Below are 18,093 nucleotides of genomic sequence, written 5' to 3' on the forward strand. Positions count from 1 at the left end.
TGTGCATTTGATTCGATACACCGTTCAGTGCTCATGTACACCCTCATCTAGCAGAGGTAGGCGACCCTTGGTCCTGGAGCGTCGCAGACACTTCGTGTTTTTATTGGAAATTTTACCCGACCTGAAAGACCAGGTGTGTTAAATTTAGGCAATCGCTGAACTGATCAATTAGCTCAGTCGGTCAGGTGTGGTGCCTAGTTGGAACAGAATCCTGCAGTACCTTCAGAGTTCCAGGAACAGGGTTGCCCTGATCTGTGTAATGGATCCAAATGGCAGCTAGAGGGCAGGTGTCAATCTTTAGCCTGGTCCCAGATCTGTTTGTGCCGTCTTGCTAACTTATACGGCCATAGCAGACATAGGAGTTGGCAACTCAGCACAAACAGATCTAGGACCAGGCTAGTCAATCTGCCATAGTGTTATGTAAACTGATCTGACTAGAGCTTTGTCTACATCCCAAATAGCTCCTTCTTCCCTACATAGTTCACTATGGGCGCTGGTAAAAAATAAATAAATGATGTGCACTATGTAGGGAATAGGATGCCATTTGGGACAGAGCTCTTAGCTGGCTGTCAGTGAACAGTACAGAAACAGCTGTAAGAAGAGCCAGGACTGAGCACACACAATCCCTGGTCACAGATCAATCTTTAGGATTTAAGCCCGATAATGAAACAACTGACGCTGGGATATTTGGGGTTCAGTGTAGATAAGCCGGCAACGTGTTTGTAGATCACAGTGTTGAGCCTGTGATCGAGGTTGAGAATGTATACAGATGCTTTGGGGATTCGGCTGAGAGAACATTCCAACACATTCCCACTCTGCGTTGATGAGTAATGGTGTATTCTCTGGATTAGAAGTAGTAGGATTAGACTACAGTTAAATATACAGTAATCAACACGTTCATTTTTATACATGAGTTATTGGATGTATTTTTATGAATACTAAGAGGTTTCAAAATCCAAACATATTTTATTTTTCTATAGTGTAGAAATTGGACTATATACGGTCAGAAAGGCATAGATTGGCTAATATCCATATGATCCAAATACAGTATACCAAAACCAATCTAGAATACTTGAGGATCCTGACTAGACAGGGCAAAGACATCTAGTAGGTGCTTCCCTCTAGTGGCTGATGTTTGATTAGAAATCAACCTAATGTGTCATTTCCTTCAAATTATGATGTTTATCAGTACAAATTCACCAGAGACAGTACATTTACCTCAAAGCATTTCCTTGTTCAAGCCTGCACATGTCCTCCTGCAAGCTACCTGTATTTCATTCTCAGAATTGAAGGCTTCACATTGTACCATCACAACACATCTCCAACACATGTTATCCTTATTGTGTACATAGGCCTGCGTTTTCAGGGACGTGCAGAACATTTCTCGAGGACAATGGACCTGTACTGTGTTTGGTTGATCATCTTTGGACTGACTCTGACGTCAACTCTCAGGATTCTGGAATGGCCACCCCTGAACTGCACACAACTGGTATGTTTTAACCAACACAGTTGTTCTTTACTGTAATTAACTGTAGAAATGATCAAAACACACTGGGACTATGCGCACCGGAGAGCGCCCGTCACGTGACACATTCCACTCCATTGTATTTTACTAATTTGGCGCAATACAGCCAAACACACTTTGCAAATGTTTTTTTTGTTGTTTGTTTATGTTTCAAGCGTACGCCTGCTAATAGTACACATGTCCCAAGTTTCTATATAAAATATCACACGCGAGAAGGAAGTTATATAACAAATTCATTTTAAATTGACCTGTACTCAGAAGCGAATTGTGGTGAGTACACGCCACTGATAATGAGAGCGCAAGCCAGTCACGTCACATTTTTATCCAGCAGGCTCTCAGGAATTTAGATGTTCTATTTTCATAGCCACTGAGGGTTTTTTCCTAATCTTTATTAATTTAATGTTTATGTGATGTGTTATGTTCTGAGATGTTGAAATGTATAGGCTAATACATTGAGAGTATTGATTATATAATAAGATATTGTCATTGAAGAAATACCTGTTGAGGTGCATTTTGGATTATACCAGTTTTAAGGGTTGGGTTTTTCATCTGTTCAGGTTGCTTATAGAGCTCCACAGTGGAGGTGTCATAATACCCATAAAACCTAGTGGTCAAACAGGGAAATGGTTCCAATCGTTTTTTTCCACGATCAATTTTTCCCATAGGGGATTTTAGAAACACAAAATAAGGGCTGTTTTAAGCATAGTTTTACCCTGGCGTGATGTTTTGATAACCATGTAATTCTCTCGGACAAGGTGACTTTTATCAATATATTCAGCTTTATTTACTCTCAGATCCGAAAATGCTAACTATCATCAAAGTAGACATCATCAAATCCCCACAAGCTCCTGCACATCATCTCTTGCAGACACATTTGCTAACAGGTATTGTGTCAATTAAAAAATTGCACAGAACAGTTCACAGAATTGTCAATTTAAAGAAATGTAGCCAATTTATTCATGACTAAATTTAGCTAACATTAGATAGTTAATCCAGAGATTCCTACCTTTGTCTCAATTCGGCAGTCTCCTCCAGATCATTGTGGTATTTGTAGTTCTTTATGATAGCCACATTAGCAGATAATTAGCATTTCATTTTTTGTGGGGAAAATACAGGTGAATATATTGATAAAAGTCACCTTGTCTTAGAGAGATTTACACGGTTATCAAAATGTCATGCCAGGGTGAGACTACATGAAATACAGCCCTTTTTTTAAGCGTTTCTAAAATCCTCCATGGGAAAAATGAATGGCGGAAAACAACTGGAACCAAATCAAATCAAATGTATTTCTATAGCCCTTCTTACATCAGCTGATATCTCAAAGTGCTGTACAGAAACCCAGCCTAAAACCCCAAACAGCAAGCAATGCAGGTGTAGAAGCACGGTGGCTAGGAAAAACTCCCCAGAAAGGCCAAAACCTAGGAAGAAACCTAGAGAGGATCCAGGCTATGAGGGGTGGCCAGTCCTCTTCTGGCTGTGCCAGGTGGAGATTATAACAGAACATGGCCAAGATGTTCAAATGTTCATAAATGACCAGCAGGGTCAAATAATAATAATCACAGGCAGAACAGTTGAAACTGAAGCAGCAGCACGGCCAGGTGGACTGTGGACAGCAAGGAGTCATCATGCCAGGTAGTCCTGAGGCATGGTCCTAGGGCTCCGAGAGAGAGAGAGAAAGAAAGAGAGAAAGAGAGAATTAGAGAGAGCATACTTAAATTCACACAGGACACCGGATAAGACAGGAGAAGTACTCCAGATATAACAAACTGACCCTACCCCCCTGACACGTAAACTACTGCAGCATAAATACTGGAGGCTGAGACAGGAGGGGTTAGGAGACACTGTGCCCCCATCCGATGATACCCCCGGACATTTCCTTCATTGATCTCTAGGTTTTATGGGTATTATGACTCATACTGTGGTACTCTATTCAGGGGAGTATTAGGCTGTTTGTTATTTAGCGATTCTACGTTTATATGCCAGTATTCGTCAACGTTTTGTAAATATCCACGTGTTCAGCTCACCTTCTGCACCTGGAAATAAATACCACGATTTTGCACCTGACTCTTTATGCTTCTCAATCGGACCGCCTGACAAGACCGCCTCGGATCCGTTATCTTCCTCTCACTTCATTGTATTTGTTGTAATAGCCTATTGCACAGTATACCTTTTTTTTTATTTTTGTTTTCCAGGATCTTCAATGCAGCGTTCAAATTAGTAAGTGTCATCTGACTATGGGGAAAGTATCTTGTCTTGATTGCTGTAAATACCGGGTACACAGTTGGGAAAACCCAAGGGGGTCTCTGTATTATAAAAATGGCATAGTGAAATGGTAAATCATGACATGTGCAGTTGAACATAAATATTGTTAACACGTACAGTATTTTGTTCAATACATTTCAATATGTCCAATGATGACAAACACTGTGAATACAGATCATTCATTGTCATACCATCTATTGAATCTGCCAGATAACTGTTCAGACGAGGGCTGGATTATACCCAGACACCAGGCGCCTAACGGTCCCCTGTGGCACTCAGGTTCACAGCAGCATGTGTTTGTGAGGAGAGGGGAGAGTGGTGATCTGCTACCCGTGATGTCTCTGAGCTGGAGCCTTCAGATCAATGGTAATGTACACAGCGATTCTTATTATTTGATAGGCAAGTAAAACTGGATGCTTGCTTCTGCCGTTGTGCCGTTGAAGCAAGGCATTTCATCCCTAATCTGTTCCCGGTGCGCTGCACTGCGTTGTGACAGACCCTGTGCTCTAGCAGCTCCAACGACGATGTAATCATCTTCTTCTTCCTTGATCTAATCAACAGGAGGTGTAATCAATGGGACCAGTGGGACCGAGGTGCACGTCACTGAAGAGGACAGTAATAAAAGCATATGTGTCCGATACATCTTCCATAACAAAATACAAAACATGATGATTAACTGGAAGCCGGTAAAACAATGATACTGGATGTGAATCTAAGTGATGGAGGTTTGCTGAAAGGTGGAAATGAATAGTCAGATATGAAAATAACCTTCTGTTTTGTTAGACTGATATCTATTTACTTGACTTTCTTTTAGTGGACATTTTCCTTGGACAGAGTTGTGGTGGACCCCGAAAACAAGTATTCTGTTTCCATCTACAACTTACCAAAACCAGACCTGGGGAATTACAGACTTGACAAAATCTTTACAATCCCAGGTGAGGCAGACATGGAATTCGATTGGAAAAGTGATTCGGTTAAACTTCTGAATGTGTATTGAAATGTAGACCTGTATGTTATCATGATCAGGATGCATGGATCCAAGAATAAAAGCAGCCAAGGTGTGTTTGGAAAACGGTAAGGCTCACAATTACAGTCAGGTAATAGTTAATACAGAAAGTAATCAAGGGCTTGGATATATCTACAACAACACTGAGTATGTTGCATCATTCCAGGCAGTCTTTGGGATCCCCAGTTGTCCTGGACTGTGTCAGTGGATGGAGGAGAGAGACTGATCATCACAGTGGGTTTTAATACAGCTGAGTTCTCTGACGAATACCAGATATCCATCCAGAACACTCAACACTCACAGCATGTCATGAGGGTAGGTATCTGTGGTCAACAACACTCACAGCATGTCATGAGGGTAGGTATCTGTGGTCAACAACACTCACAGCATGTCATGAGGGTAGGTATCTGTGGTCAAAAACACTCACAGCATGTCTTGAGGGTAGGTATCTGTGGTCAACAACACTCACAGCATGTCTTGAGGGTAGGTATCTGTGGTCAACAACACTCACAGCATGTCATGAGGGTAGGTATCTGTGGTCAACAACACTCACAGCATATCACGAGGGTAGGTATCTGTGGTCAACAACACTCACAGCATGTCACGAGGGTAGGTATCTGTGGTCAACAACACTCACAGCATGTCACGAGGGTAGGTATCTGTGGTCAACAACACTCACAGCATGTCACGAGGGTAGGTATCTGTGGTCAACAACACTCACAGCATGTCACGAGGGTAGGTATCTGTGGTCAACAACACTCACAACATGTCACGAGGGTAGGTATCTGTGGTCAACAACACTCACAACATGTCACGAGGGTAGGTATCTGTGGTCAACAACACTCAATGATGAAACATTGGTCATTGATTACTGTGTTCCTGGAACTTATTACTGTGTCATGATTTCTTCAATTCCCTTCAATTCCTGTTTCAGGAGAATAGAACATCATTGAATGTGACTTTTGAACTGGATGTATGGCAGCTGCCTCCATGTGAAATGCTAATTGTGGTAAGTTTCATTTCCTATAGCAACCATTTGTTTTCAATTTCACTGACTGACCTAACCACAAACATACTTTTTTTTCTCTCAAAAGATTCAGCCATTTTTTATACGGTGCAAGAGCAACTGTTTACATCACCAGACAAAGTGTAACTACTGCTCCTGTGAGTAAAATGTATTTGCCATCTAAATGACTTATTTTGTCCAACGGTCATCTCATTGATTTCCACTTTTATCTTTGTCTGATAAATTTATTGTATTGTTTTTTTCCCCAGACTATCAAAGGCCTCCCACTTATAGCCGATCTTTGATAATAAAAGCATTACTGGGGCTAATCATGGCTGGTGGTTTCCTGACTTATTTGCTGCAAAAAACATCCCATACAGGTTTGTTGGTTAATAGATTAACCTTTCACTAAATAAAAACAGAATAGTAAACTACATGCCTCAACTGGTAAAATATCGTTTATATTTCTGCGCACTCTATTCCATTTCTTCTTCTCCTTCCTAGATCCAGGAAGCCAGCTCCTGACCACGCCCAGAGGTGAACTGGAGGGAGTCCAAATACAAGAGAGAAAAAGAAAAGTCCTCATCATCTACTCTCTGGACCATCCTCTGTATATAGAGATCGTCCTGAAGCTCTGTGCTTTCCTCATGGCTAAGTGTGGCATAGAGGTGAGAACGAGGACCACAATGGACATTTTGACTGTTGTCTGTTGATATTATTGTGTTTTTAATCCTCTATGATTTTTTTAATGTATGTATTGTGACTAGGGCACCTCTATGGGATGGTTCTAGCCTAGTCCTGGATTTGAAATCCTACTCAATAATGAATCTCCATTGAAATAGCATTGTGAAATACTGTAGGCTTAATCTGTGTCTGGAAACCAGCCCTATATGTACATTCAATTTGTCAAATAAAGTGAATTAATTGACTCATTTAGGTGGTGCTGGACCTGCTGGACTCTGCCCGGCTGGGCATTGTGGGTAGTGTCCAGTGGCTGGACTGGCAGAGGGAACAGATTGTTAAATCCTCAGACAAGATCCTAATCCTGTGTTCACGAGGGGTAAGGGCCAAATGGAGAGCAATGTGTGATGGTGCCGAAACCCGGGTGATCCTGAGAGAGGATGTACGTTCCCCCATGGGGGACATGCTCACCCCTGCGCTCAGCCTCCTGGTGCCCAGCTTTGTGAGATCTGGAACGTTCCAGAACTACATGGTGGCTTACTTTGAGGACGTTTGTTCCGAGGAGGATGTTCCGTCTCCGTTTAACATCATAGTGAGGTACTGTCAGAGGGAGGGAGGGAGGGAGGGAGGGAGGGAGGGAGGGAGGGAGGGAGGGAGGGAGGGAGGGAGGGATACCTGCCCTGACTCATTCCTGTTCCCCTTTACAGGTACAAACTCATGAAGCATTTTGAGGAGCTCTTCTTCAGGCTCCTGGATAAAGAGAAACATGAGCCAGGGCGAGTGAATCGCATTGAAGGCATCACCGAGGACGAGTATTTTCAATGTCCCTCAGGGAAAGCATTGCGGGAGGCAGTGGAGGCTTTCCATGCCTATCAGCTGGAGCATCCAAACTGGTTTGAGGATGAACTAGTAAAGGACACAGATGAGGACGTGGAAGTGGAGGAACCTTCCCTGGAGCATCATGCTATAGAACAACCAACTGAGAGCCCCCTCACCATCAGACAGAGTGTGCCAGAGTGCATAGAAGATGGACCTTCCTCTCCCATCAATGATGTGACACCGTCAGAGAGGGATCACACGGTGTACTCTGCAACCCTTCACATGACAGAGGGACTCAATGAATCCAAACCATTTCCTCTCTCGGCGCACACACATATATGTGTTTCCCATCCAGCTGAGCAAGATGGGTCCTGTAACTCTGTCTTGGTAGGTTGGTATCCCTCTGTCAGCACACTTAAAGAAGGAACAGCAGTGTAATTTCACTGATGCCGCTAGGGAGTGATCCATCCCCAAGTCCACGCAGTGCACCACATCATCATCTTGAAGACATCTTGGGTTCAACTAATGTCTGTATGGGGTCAACAGGGACATACCAAAGAGAGGTCAATGAGAGGGTGTCAGTGTCACATACTGCAACTCATCTAACGTTACAGGCCCCACCACAAGCATATGTGGACCCTGTTGCACGGTGTCTTCCTATGACCTTTTGAGAGTGAAGACCGCGCACGTGTAAGAGTCGAGGGGGAAGCTCATAATGCTCTCAGTGGTGGAGTGAGGGGAACATGGAATGTGTCCAGAACAGAACGAAGTAACTACTCTCAAACCCACCTGCAACTCAATACAGTTTCAAGGCATTTAACATTTTGGCCGTTTATCCAATGCTCTTAACCAGAGCGACCCATAGTCAGTGCATTCAACTAAGGTAGGTAAGACAACCACATGTCACAGTCATTGCATGTTTAAAACTTCAATGAAGCAGCTATCACCAACATCAGTGCTAGTTAAAAAAAAGACAAGTGTTTGTGCAAGAAAAACAAGTACAACAATAAGGTGTTCATAGAGACTCACTGTGTTTAGTTCACTCTACCGTTGTCCTGCGGTGTTCAGTAAGTAAGCATTTCATTGTAGCGTGTACACTACACTGTATCTTATGCATATGACAAATAGATTTGATCAGGTAACTCTGTAGAAGGGACAGTTTTATATTTACTGGGGTGGGGGAGTGGTCCAAAATAGGGGAGGGTTGTCAAACTTTATTTTTGCTTTGGGGATGGTTGTGTAGTTTTATATTTGGCACAGAGGAGGGTAGTGTGTTTTTTTCGCTGGTTTACATTACCCACCTTGATTGTGCAATCCCAGTCACTTTTAAACATATTTGTACTGTGTAAATATATATTTATGTATAACATTTTTTTTACTGACAAATAAAATCAATCAATCCAAACTGTGCAGCTGCCATTTGATAAGTTGAAAGAGACAACTGTTTAAAAACACCCCAAAAGTTTAATAATATTCTGAGATTGTCAATCCAAGTCTTTGATACTGGGTAGATCTACAAGGTTGGGAGGGATGTATTTTCTGCAGTGGTGGAAAAAGTACTCAATTGTCATACTTGACTAAAAGTAAAGATACCTTAACAGAAAATGACTCAAGTAAAAGTGAGTCACCCAGTAAAATACTACTTGAGTAAAAGTCCAAGTAATTGGTTTTAAATATGCTTAAGTATCAAAAGCAAATGGAATTGCTAAAATGTGCTTAAGTATCAAAAGTATAAATCATAAAACAATTCCTTATATTAAACAAACCAGACGGCAAATCAATCAATCAAATGTATTTATAAAGCCCTTCTTACATCAGCTGATGTCACAAAGTGCTGTACAGAAACCCAGCCTAAAACCCCAAACAGCAAGCAATGCAGGTGTAGAAGCACGGTGGCTAGGAAAAACTCCCTAGAAAGGCCGGAACCTAGGAAGAAACCTAGAGAGGATCCAGGCTACGAGGGGTGGTTGTGCCGGCACCATGTCTTATTTTATTTTTATTGCCGAATTGCCAGGGGCCCTCTCCAACACTCAGCTATAATTTACAGAACAAAGCATCTGTGTTTAGTGAGTCCGCCAAGTCAGATGCAGTAGGGATGACCAGGGATGTTCTCTTGATAAGTGTGAATTTTCCTGTAAAAATGTAACCAGTACTTTTGGGTTAAAAACAAAGTAAAAGTACATTATTTTATTTCAGAATGTAGTGAAGTTAAAAGTAAAAGTTGCCAAAAATATAAATAGTAAAGTACAGATACTACTTAAGTAGTACTTTAAGGTATTTTTACTTAAGTACTTTACACCAATGATTTTCTGTTTGTCAAGATTGACATAGTCTATTTATTGTGGTGTTGAAAACACAACCCATGATTTTGAAGTCCCCAAGTCAGTATGTTTTGTTTATTGGTTGTGTGGTATATTGGCACTGTCTGTTACGGTGAGTGAATGAGGACCCAAAAGCGAATTAACTTAAACAGAGCTTCTTTAATTACCAAACATAGGTAGGCTCAGACGGACCGGCAGATTCCGACAGGACAAGACAAGGTTACAGCAAACATGACGACAGTCTGGTTCAGGCATGAAACACAACAAACAAGAATCCGACAAGGACAGGAACAAAAACAGAGAGAGATATAGGGGACTAATCAGAGGGAAAAGGGGAACAGGTGGGAGAAGGGGTGACGAGGTAGTCAAGAGGAGACAAGGAACAGCTGGGGGAAAGCGGGGGAGAAAAGGTAACCTAATACGACCAGCAGAGGGAGACAGGGTGAAAGGACAGGACAGAAAGACACAACATGACAGTACCCCCCCACTCACCGAGCGCCTCCTGGCGCACTCGAGGAGGAAACCTGGCGGCAAAGGAGGAAATCCTCGATCAGCGCACGGTCCAGCACGTCCCGAGAGGGAACCCAACTCCTCTCCTCAGGACCGTACCCCTCCCAATCAACGAGGTACTGGTGACCACGGCCCCGAGGACGCATGTCCAAAATCCTGCGGACCCTGTAGATGGGTGCGCCCTCGACAAGGATGGGGGGGGGGGGGGGGGGGAAGACGAGCGGGGGCACGAAGAACGGGCTTAATACAGGAGACATGGAAGACCGGGTGGACGCGACGAAGGTATCGCGGAAGAAGAAGTCGAACTGCGACAGGATTAATGACCCGAGAAATACGGAACGGACCAATGAACCGCGGGGTCAACTTGCGAGAAGCCGTCTTAAGGGGAAGGTTCTGAGTGGAGAGCCAAACTCTCTGACCGCGACAATATCTAGGACTCTTAGTTCTACGCTTATTAGCAGCCCTCACAGTCTGCGTCCTATAACGGCAAAGTGCAGACCTGACCCTCTTCCAGGTGCGCTCGCAACGTTGGACAAAAGCCTGAGCGGAGGGGACGCTGGACTCGGCGAACTGAGATGAGAACAGCGGAGGCTGGTACCCGAGGCTACTCTGAAAAGGAGATAGCCCGGTCGCAGACGAAGGAAGCGAGTTGTGGGCGTATTCTGCCCAGGGGAGCTGTTCTGACCAAGACGCAGGGTTGCGAAAAGAAAGACTGCGTAAGATGCGACCAATAGTCTGATTGGCCCGTTCTGCTTGACCGTTAGACTGGGGGTGAAAGCCGGAAGAGAGACTGACGGAAGCCCCAAGCAAACGGCAAAACTCCCTCCAAAATTGAGACGTGAATTGCGGACCTCTGTCCGAAACGACGTCTGACGGAAGGCCATGAATTCTGAAAACATTCTCGATGATGATTTGTGCCGTCTCTTTAGCAGAAGGAAGCTTAGCAAGGGGAATGAAATGAGCCGCCTTAGAGAACCTATCGACAACCGTAAGAATAACAGTCTTCCCCGCTGACGAAGGCAGTCCGGTGACAAAATCTAAGGCGATGTGAGACCACGGTCGAGAGGGAATGGGAAGCGGCCTGAGACGGCCGGCAGGAGGGGAGTTACCGGACTTAGTCTGCGCGCAGACCGAACAAGCAGCCACGAAACGACGCGTGTCATGCTCCCGGGTGGGCCACCAAAAACGCTGGCGAATGGAAGCAAGCGTACCCCGAACGCCAGGGTGGCTGGCTAACTTGGCAGAGTGAGCCCACTGAAGAACGGCCAGACGAGTAGGAACGGGAACGAAAAGAAGGTTCCTAGGACAAGCGCGCGGCGACGGAGTGTGAGTGAGCGCTTGCTTTACCTGCCTCTCAATTCCCCAGACAGTCAACCCGACAACACGCCCCTCAGGGAGAATCCCCTCGGGGTCAGTGGAGGCTACTGAAGAACTGAAGAGACGAGATAAAGCATCAGGCTTGGTGTTCTTAGAGCCCGGACGATAAGAAATCACGAACTCGAAACGAGCGAAAAACAGCGCCCAACGCGCCTGACGCGCATTAAGTCGTTTGGCAGAACGGATGTACTCAAGGTTCCTATGGTCAGTCCAAACGACAAAAGGAACGGTCGCCCCCTCCAACCACTGTCGCCATTCGCCTAGGGCTAACCGGATGGCGAGCAGTTCGCGGTTTCCCACATCATAGTTACGTTCCGACGGCGACAGGCGATGAGAAAAATACGCGCATGGGTGGACCTTGTCGTCAGAGAGGGAGCGCTGAGAAAGAATGGCTCCCACGCCCACCTCTGACGCGTCAACCTCGACAACGAACTGTCTAGAGACGTCAGGTGTAACAAGGATAGGAGCGGATGTAAAACGATTCTTGAGGAGATCAAAAGCTCCCTGGGCGGAAACGGACCACTTAAAGCACGTCTTGACAGAAGTAAGGGCTGTGAGAGGAGCTGCCACCTGACCGAAATTACGGATGAAACGACGATAGAAGTTCGCGAAGCCGAGAAAGCGCTGCAGCTCGACGCGTGACTTAGGGGCGGGCCAATCAATGACAGCTTGGACCTTAGCGGGATCCATCTTAATGCCTTCAGCGGAAATAACAGAACCGAGAAATGTGACGGAGGAGGCATGAAAAGTGCACTTCTCAGCCTTCACAAAAAGACAATTCTCTAAAAGGCGCTGGAGGACACGTCGAACGTGCTGAAGATGAATCTGGAGTGACGGTGAAAAAATCAGGATATCGTCAAGGTAAACGAAAACAAAGATGTTCAGCATGTCTCTCAGGACATCATTGACTAATGCCTGAAAGACAGCTGGAGCGTTAGCGAGGCCGAAAGGAAGAACCCGGTATTCAAAGTGCCCTAACGGAGTGTTAAACGCCGTCTTCCACTCGTCCCCCTCCCTGATGCGCACGAGATGGTAAGCGTTACGAAGGTCCAACTTAGTGAAAAACCTGGCTCCCTGCAGGATCTCGAAGGCTGAAGACATAAGAGGAAGCGGATAACGATTCTTAACTGTTATGTCATTCAGCCCTCGATAATCTATGCAGGGGCGCAGAGACCCGTCCTTCTTCTTGACAAAAAAAAACCCCGCTCCGGCGGGAGAGGAGGAGGGGACTATGGTACCGGCGTCAAGAGCTACAGACAAATAATCCTCGAGAGCCTTACGTTCGGGAGCCGACAGAGAGTATAGTCTACCCCGGGGGGGAGTGGTTCCCGGAAGGAGATCAATACTACAATCATACGACCGGTGCGGAGGAAGAGAGGTGGCCCTGGACCGACTGAACACCGTGCGCAGATCGTGATATTCCTCCGGCACCCCTGTCAAATCACCAGGCTCCTCCTGTGAAGAAGAGACAGAGGAAACAGGAGGGATAGCAGACATTAAACATTTCACATGACAAGAGACGTTCCAGGAGAGGATAGAATTACTAGACCAATTAATGGAAGGATTATGACAAACTAGCCAGGGATGGCCCAAAACAACAGGTGTAAAAGGTGAACGAAAAATCAAAAAAGAAATGGTTTCGCTATGATTACCGGAAACAGTGAGGGTTAAAGGTAGCGTCTCACGCTGAATCCTGGGGAGAGGACTACCATCCAGGGCGAACAAGGCCGTGGACTCCCTTAACTGTCTGAGAGGAATGTCATGTTCCCGAGCCCAGGTCTCGTCCATAAAACAGCCCTCCGCCCCAGAGTCTATTAAGGCACTGCAGGAAGCTGACGAACCGGTCCAGCGTAGATGGACCGACAAGGTAGTGCAGGATCTTGAAGGAGAGACAGGAGTAGTAGCGCTCACCAGTAGCCCTCCGCTTACTGATGAGCTCTGGCTTTTACTGGACATGAAGTGACAAAATGACCAGCAGAACCGCAATAGAGACAGAGGCGGTTGGTGATTCTCCGTTCCCTCTCCTTAGTCGAGATGCGGATACCTCCCAGCTGCATAGGCTCAGCTCCCGAGCCGGCAGAGGAAGATGGTAGTGATGCGGAGAGGGGGGCAACGGAGAGCGCGAGCTCCTTTCCACGAGCTCGGTGACGAAGATCAACCCGTCGCTCAATGCGAATAGCGAGTTCAATCAAGGAATCCACGCTGGAAGGAACCTCCCGGGAGAGAATCTCATCCTTTACCTCTGCGCGGAGACCCTCCAGAAGACGAGCGAGCAAGGCCGGCTCGTTCCAGCCACTGGAGGCAGCAAGAGTGCGAAACTCAATAGAGTAGTCTGTTATGGATCGATTGCCTTGACATAGGGAAGACAGGGCCCTGGAAGCCTCCTCCCCAAAAACAGATCGATCAAAAACCCGTATCATCTCCTCCTTAAAGTCCTGATACTGGTTAGTACACTCAGCCCTTGCCTCCCAGATTGCCGTGCCCCACTCACGAGCCCGTCCAGTAAGGAGAGATATGACGTAGGCGACACGAGCAGTGCTCCTGGCGTAAGTGTTGGGCTGGAGAGAAAACACAATATCACACTGGGTGAGGAACGAGCGGCATTCAGTGGGCTCCCCAGAGTAACACGGCGGGTTATTGATTCTGGGCTCCGGAGATTCGAAAGCCCTGGAAGTGGCCGGTGGATCGAGGCGGAGATGGTGAACCTGTTCTGTGAGGTTGGAGACTTGGGTGGCCAGGGTCTCAACGGCATGTCGAGCAGCAGACAATTCCTGCTCGTGTCTGCCTAGCATCGCTCCCTGGATCCCGACGGCTGAGTGGAGAGGATCCGAAGTCGCTGGGTCCATTCTTGGTCGGATTCTTCTGTTACGGTGAGTGAATGAGGACCCAAAAGCGAATTAACTTAAACAGAGCTTCTTTAATTACCAAACATAGGTAGGCTCAGACGGACCGGCAGATTCCGACAGGACAAGACAAGGTTACAGCAAACATGACGACAGTCTGGTTCAGGCATGAAACACAACAAACAAGAATCCGACAAGGACAGGAACAAAAACAGAGAGAGATATAGGGGACTAATCAGAGGGAAAAGGGGAACAGGTGGGAGAAGGGGTGACGAGGTAGTCAAGAGGAGACAAGGAACAGCTGGGGGAAAGCGGGGGAGAAAAGGTAACCTAATACGACCAGCAGAGGGAGACAGGGTGAAAGGACAGGACAGAAAGACACAACATGACACTGTCACGCCCTGATCATAGAGAGCCCTTAGTTCTCTATGGTGTAGGTCAGGGCGTGACTAGGGGGTGATCTAGTATAGATATTTTTATGTGGGTGCTAATATGGTTCTCAATTAGAGGCAGCTGTTTATCGTTGCCTCTGATTGGGGATCATATTTAGGTAGGTTGTTTCCCCACCTGCATTTGTGGGATATTATTTTGTGTATCACGTAGTAACGTTTCGTTGTTAGTTTATTGATTTAGTTTGTTTTGCTCTTGTTAAGTTTCACTTTATAATAAATATGTGGAACTCAACATCCGCTGAGCCTTGGTCCGTCTCTCCTCACTCACGTGACAGGCACAGAAACCTGTTGGTGTAAAATGAGTTGTGTAGGCCTAGTGAAAGAGGCAGGGAGAATGAGCTTGCATGGAATCAAACATATTTTATTTAATTACTCATGTGTTTCATTGTATATTCAACTTTTTGATACCAGAGTAGCTCTCATCTTAGCAAATTGTGTAACTGTGTGCATTGATAATAATGGATATATTTTAAGATATAGTTTTCTTATTCATATCATGTTAATTCCCAATTGCATAAACTCAAACTGGGTGAAACTGGGTGAATAGATACAGGTCAGAGTTCTCATGGTAAAGGCAAGCAAACTGTGTCAACAAAAGGCATGGCAGGGTCAAAGTTCACTCACTTTTCTGGCGAAAAAGTCTCTCATTCCTGAGTTTCTCACACACTGGAGAAGGTAAGCATTAAGAGCAGTATTGTTGGTAATGAGCTGATATGAATTATGGGAAATTGAATGAATGCCTAGTGCCATGTATACAAATATGTTAGTTATTATCAATTAATTAATATGCCTTAAATAATAACGGCATACTTGGGGATTTTGGCAATGAAACCCGTTATCTACATCCCCAGAGTCAGAGTAACTTGTGTATACCATTTGTATGTCTGCGTGCAGTTTGAAGGAAGTTTCTAACTAGCTTTAGCGCATTTGCTCTAGTTAGCATTGGCTCTATTCAGGAGTTAGCTGTGTTGTTGGCTAGATATTGAACAAGTGTCCTGAAGAGAGAGCACATTTTCTATGCCAGGTGAAATCGCGCATCACTAGCTCATTGTTATGTATCAAAATACATAACTAGAAAACAGCTTAAACATATACAGCTACTTCGTTATTTTGGCTGCACTGTTTGACATGACTGTAAATTAGCTGTAGTTGACTTAACAAGCGAGGGATAAGAACGTTACCAGCCAGTATGGAAATGGACCATTTAGAACGAACGGCTTGGGTCGCGTCCAAAGATGCAGAACAGAAGGACTGAACGACTGGGTACAGAACATAAAGACTGAACGACTGGGTACAGAACATAAAGACTGAACGACTGGGTACAGAACATAAAGACTGAACGACTGGGTACAGAACATAAAGACTGAACGACTGGGTACAGAACATAAAGACTGAACGACTGGGTACAGAACATAAAGACTGAACGACTGGGTACAGAACATGAAGACTGAACGACTGGGTACAGAACATGAAGACTGAACGACTGGGTACAGAACATAAAGACTGAACGACTGGGTACAGAACATGAAGACTGAACGACTGGGTACAGAACATAAAGACTGAACGACTGGGTACAGAACATAAAGACTGAACGACTGGGTACAGAACATAAAGACTGAACGACTGGGTACAGAACATGAAGACTGAACGACTGGGTACAGAACATGAAGACTGAACGACTGGGTACAGAACATGAAGACTGAACGACTGGGTACAGAACATAAAGACTGAACGACTGGGTACAGAACATAAAGACTGAACGACTGGGTACAGAACATAAAGACTGAACGACTGGGTACAGAACATGAAGACTGAACGACTGGGTACAGAACATGAAGACTGAACGACTGGGTACAGAACATAAAGACTGAACGACTGGGTACAGAACATAAAGACTGAACGACTGGGTACAGAACATAAAGACTGAACGACTGGGTACAGAACATGAAGACTGAACGACTGGGTACAGAACATGAAGACTGAACGACTGGGTACAGAACATAAAGACTGAACGACTGGGTACAGAACATGAAGACTGAACGACTGGGTACAGAACATAAAGACTGAACGACTGGGTACAGAACATGAAGACTGAACGACTGGGTACAGAACATGAAGACTGAACGACTGGGTACAGAACATGAAGACTGAACGACTGGGTACAGAACATAAAGACTGAACGACTGGGTACAGAACATAAAGACTGAACGACTGGGTACAGAACATAAAGACTGAACGACTGGGTACAGAACATGAAGACTGAACGACTGGGTACAGAACATGAAGACTGAACGACTGGGTCGCGTCTCTGGCAACCGAACCAATAGAACGAATGACCAGCCGGATTTGGGTAGAAACCGCATGTGTCAGAACTATATCTTGTGAAAGGCTGAAATAGTGTGAATAAATTCATCAATAACGTTCATGAAAATATATCAATCATTTTAACATGTTGGTAACCCGTTAAAAAATGGCACGTTGGCCGTCCTGAGACGAACAACAACCGTGCCAATAGATCCTCCAAACACCGGCTTCTCGGGCATTATCACTTAAATGTATCACTGCTGGTCTAGCATAAAAAGCTAACTGTGACGATTCAGCCCTTATTATTTAAGTGGTCATTTGTGTAATAGACACCGGCTGGAATGCAGTTTTAACCAATCAGCATTCATGATTAGACCCACCCCTTGTATAATTAAGCAAACACACCCAGGTTGGCACCGTAGGGGTCCACTTTGGGCTGTAACAAAAGGCCCGGCTTGGGCTACATGCACTGGGCCCGTGGGTTTTTGTTCATGGGCAAATAGTTGGCCCCTAATTGTTGACAGCCCTTATTCAGCCCCAAATAAATGTGGGCAGCCCAGTACCAGCCCTCAAGAAGCCTTATGTTATTTGGCCTGCCCTCGTTGGGTCAATTACAGTCCAAATGAAAGTTTGATGGTCTAGTGATAAATTCCCAAAATTACCCACATTCTACCCAAACAGCTGCAGTAAACCTGTTAACCCTAACCCTAAACCTGTTAACCCTAACCCTAACCCTGTTAACCCTAACCCTAACCCTGAACCTGTTAACCCTAACCCTAACCCTGAACCTGTTAACCCTAACCCTAACCCTGAACCTGTTAACCCTAAACCTGTTAACCCTAACCCTAACCCTAAACCTGTTAACCCTAACCCTAAACCTGTTAACCCTAACCCTAACCCTAAACCTGTTAACCCTAACCCTAACCCTGAACCTGTTAACCCTAACCCTAACCCTGAACCTGTTAACCCTAACCCTGAACCTGTTAA

General features: G+C 45.2%; 2 protein-coding genes across 4 annotated transcripts in view; both read left to right on the top strand.

The window, feature by feature from the left end:
• The first annotated feature begins 1,214 nt into the window (after positions 1-1,214).
• LOC110500081 (interleukin-17 receptor A) lies at positions 1,215-5,957 on the top strand. The gene is made up of 8 exons (XM_036959574.1): positions 1,215-1,489; positions 3,718-3,742; positions 3,998-4,153; positions 4,349-4,473; positions 4,602-4,722; positions 4,814-4,861; positions 4,960-5,802; positions 5,888-5,957. Exons 1-7 carry the CDS (start codon positions 1,394-1,396, stop codon positions 5,694-5,696), a joined length of 1,308 nt encoding a protein of 435 aa, XP_036815469.1. The 5' UTR covers positions 1,215-1,393; the 3' UTR covers positions 5,697-5,802; positions 5,888-5,957.
• Positions 5,958-7,765: 1,808 nt separating this feature from the next.
• The window catches only part of zgc:136858 (Indigoidine_A and YeiC_kinase_like domain-containing protein), a 29,485-nt gene continuing 19,157 nt past the window's right edge, over positions 7,766-18,093 (top strand). The window contains exon 1 of one of the 3 annotated variants that reach the window (XM_036959567.1): positions 7,766-8,182. The gene's annotated coding sequence lies outside the window, so the exon portion shown is untranslated. Of the gene's footprint in view, positions 8,183-15,345; positions 15,478-18,093 lie in introns of those variants that run through there. The other 2 variants (XM_036959569.1, XM_021577251.2) reach the window with 2 other exon arrangements.

This window comes from Oncorhynchus mykiss, chromosome 2, assembly GCF_013265735.2.
Source record: "Oncorhynchus mykiss isolate Arlee chromosome 2, USDA_OmykA_1.1, whole genome shotgun sequence".
In the NCBI taxonomy this organism is placed as follows: Eukaryota; Metazoa; Chordata; class Actinopteri; order Salmoniformes; family Salmonidae; genus Oncorhynchus; species Oncorhynchus mykiss.

Coding starts and splice junctions, on each gene's coding strand:
- LOC110500081 (XM_036959574.1), top strand. CDS start 1,394: ATGGACCTGTACTGTGTTTGGTTGATCATCTTTGGACTGACTCTGACG. Junction 4,474..4,601: donor TGATGATTAACTGGAAGCCG/GTAAAACAATGA, acceptor ACTTTCTTTTAG/TGGACATTTTCCTTGGACAG. Junction 4,862..4,959: donor CAAGGTGTGTTTGGAAAACG/GTAAGGCTCACA, acceptor GCATCATTCCAG/GCAGTCTTTGGGATCCCCAG.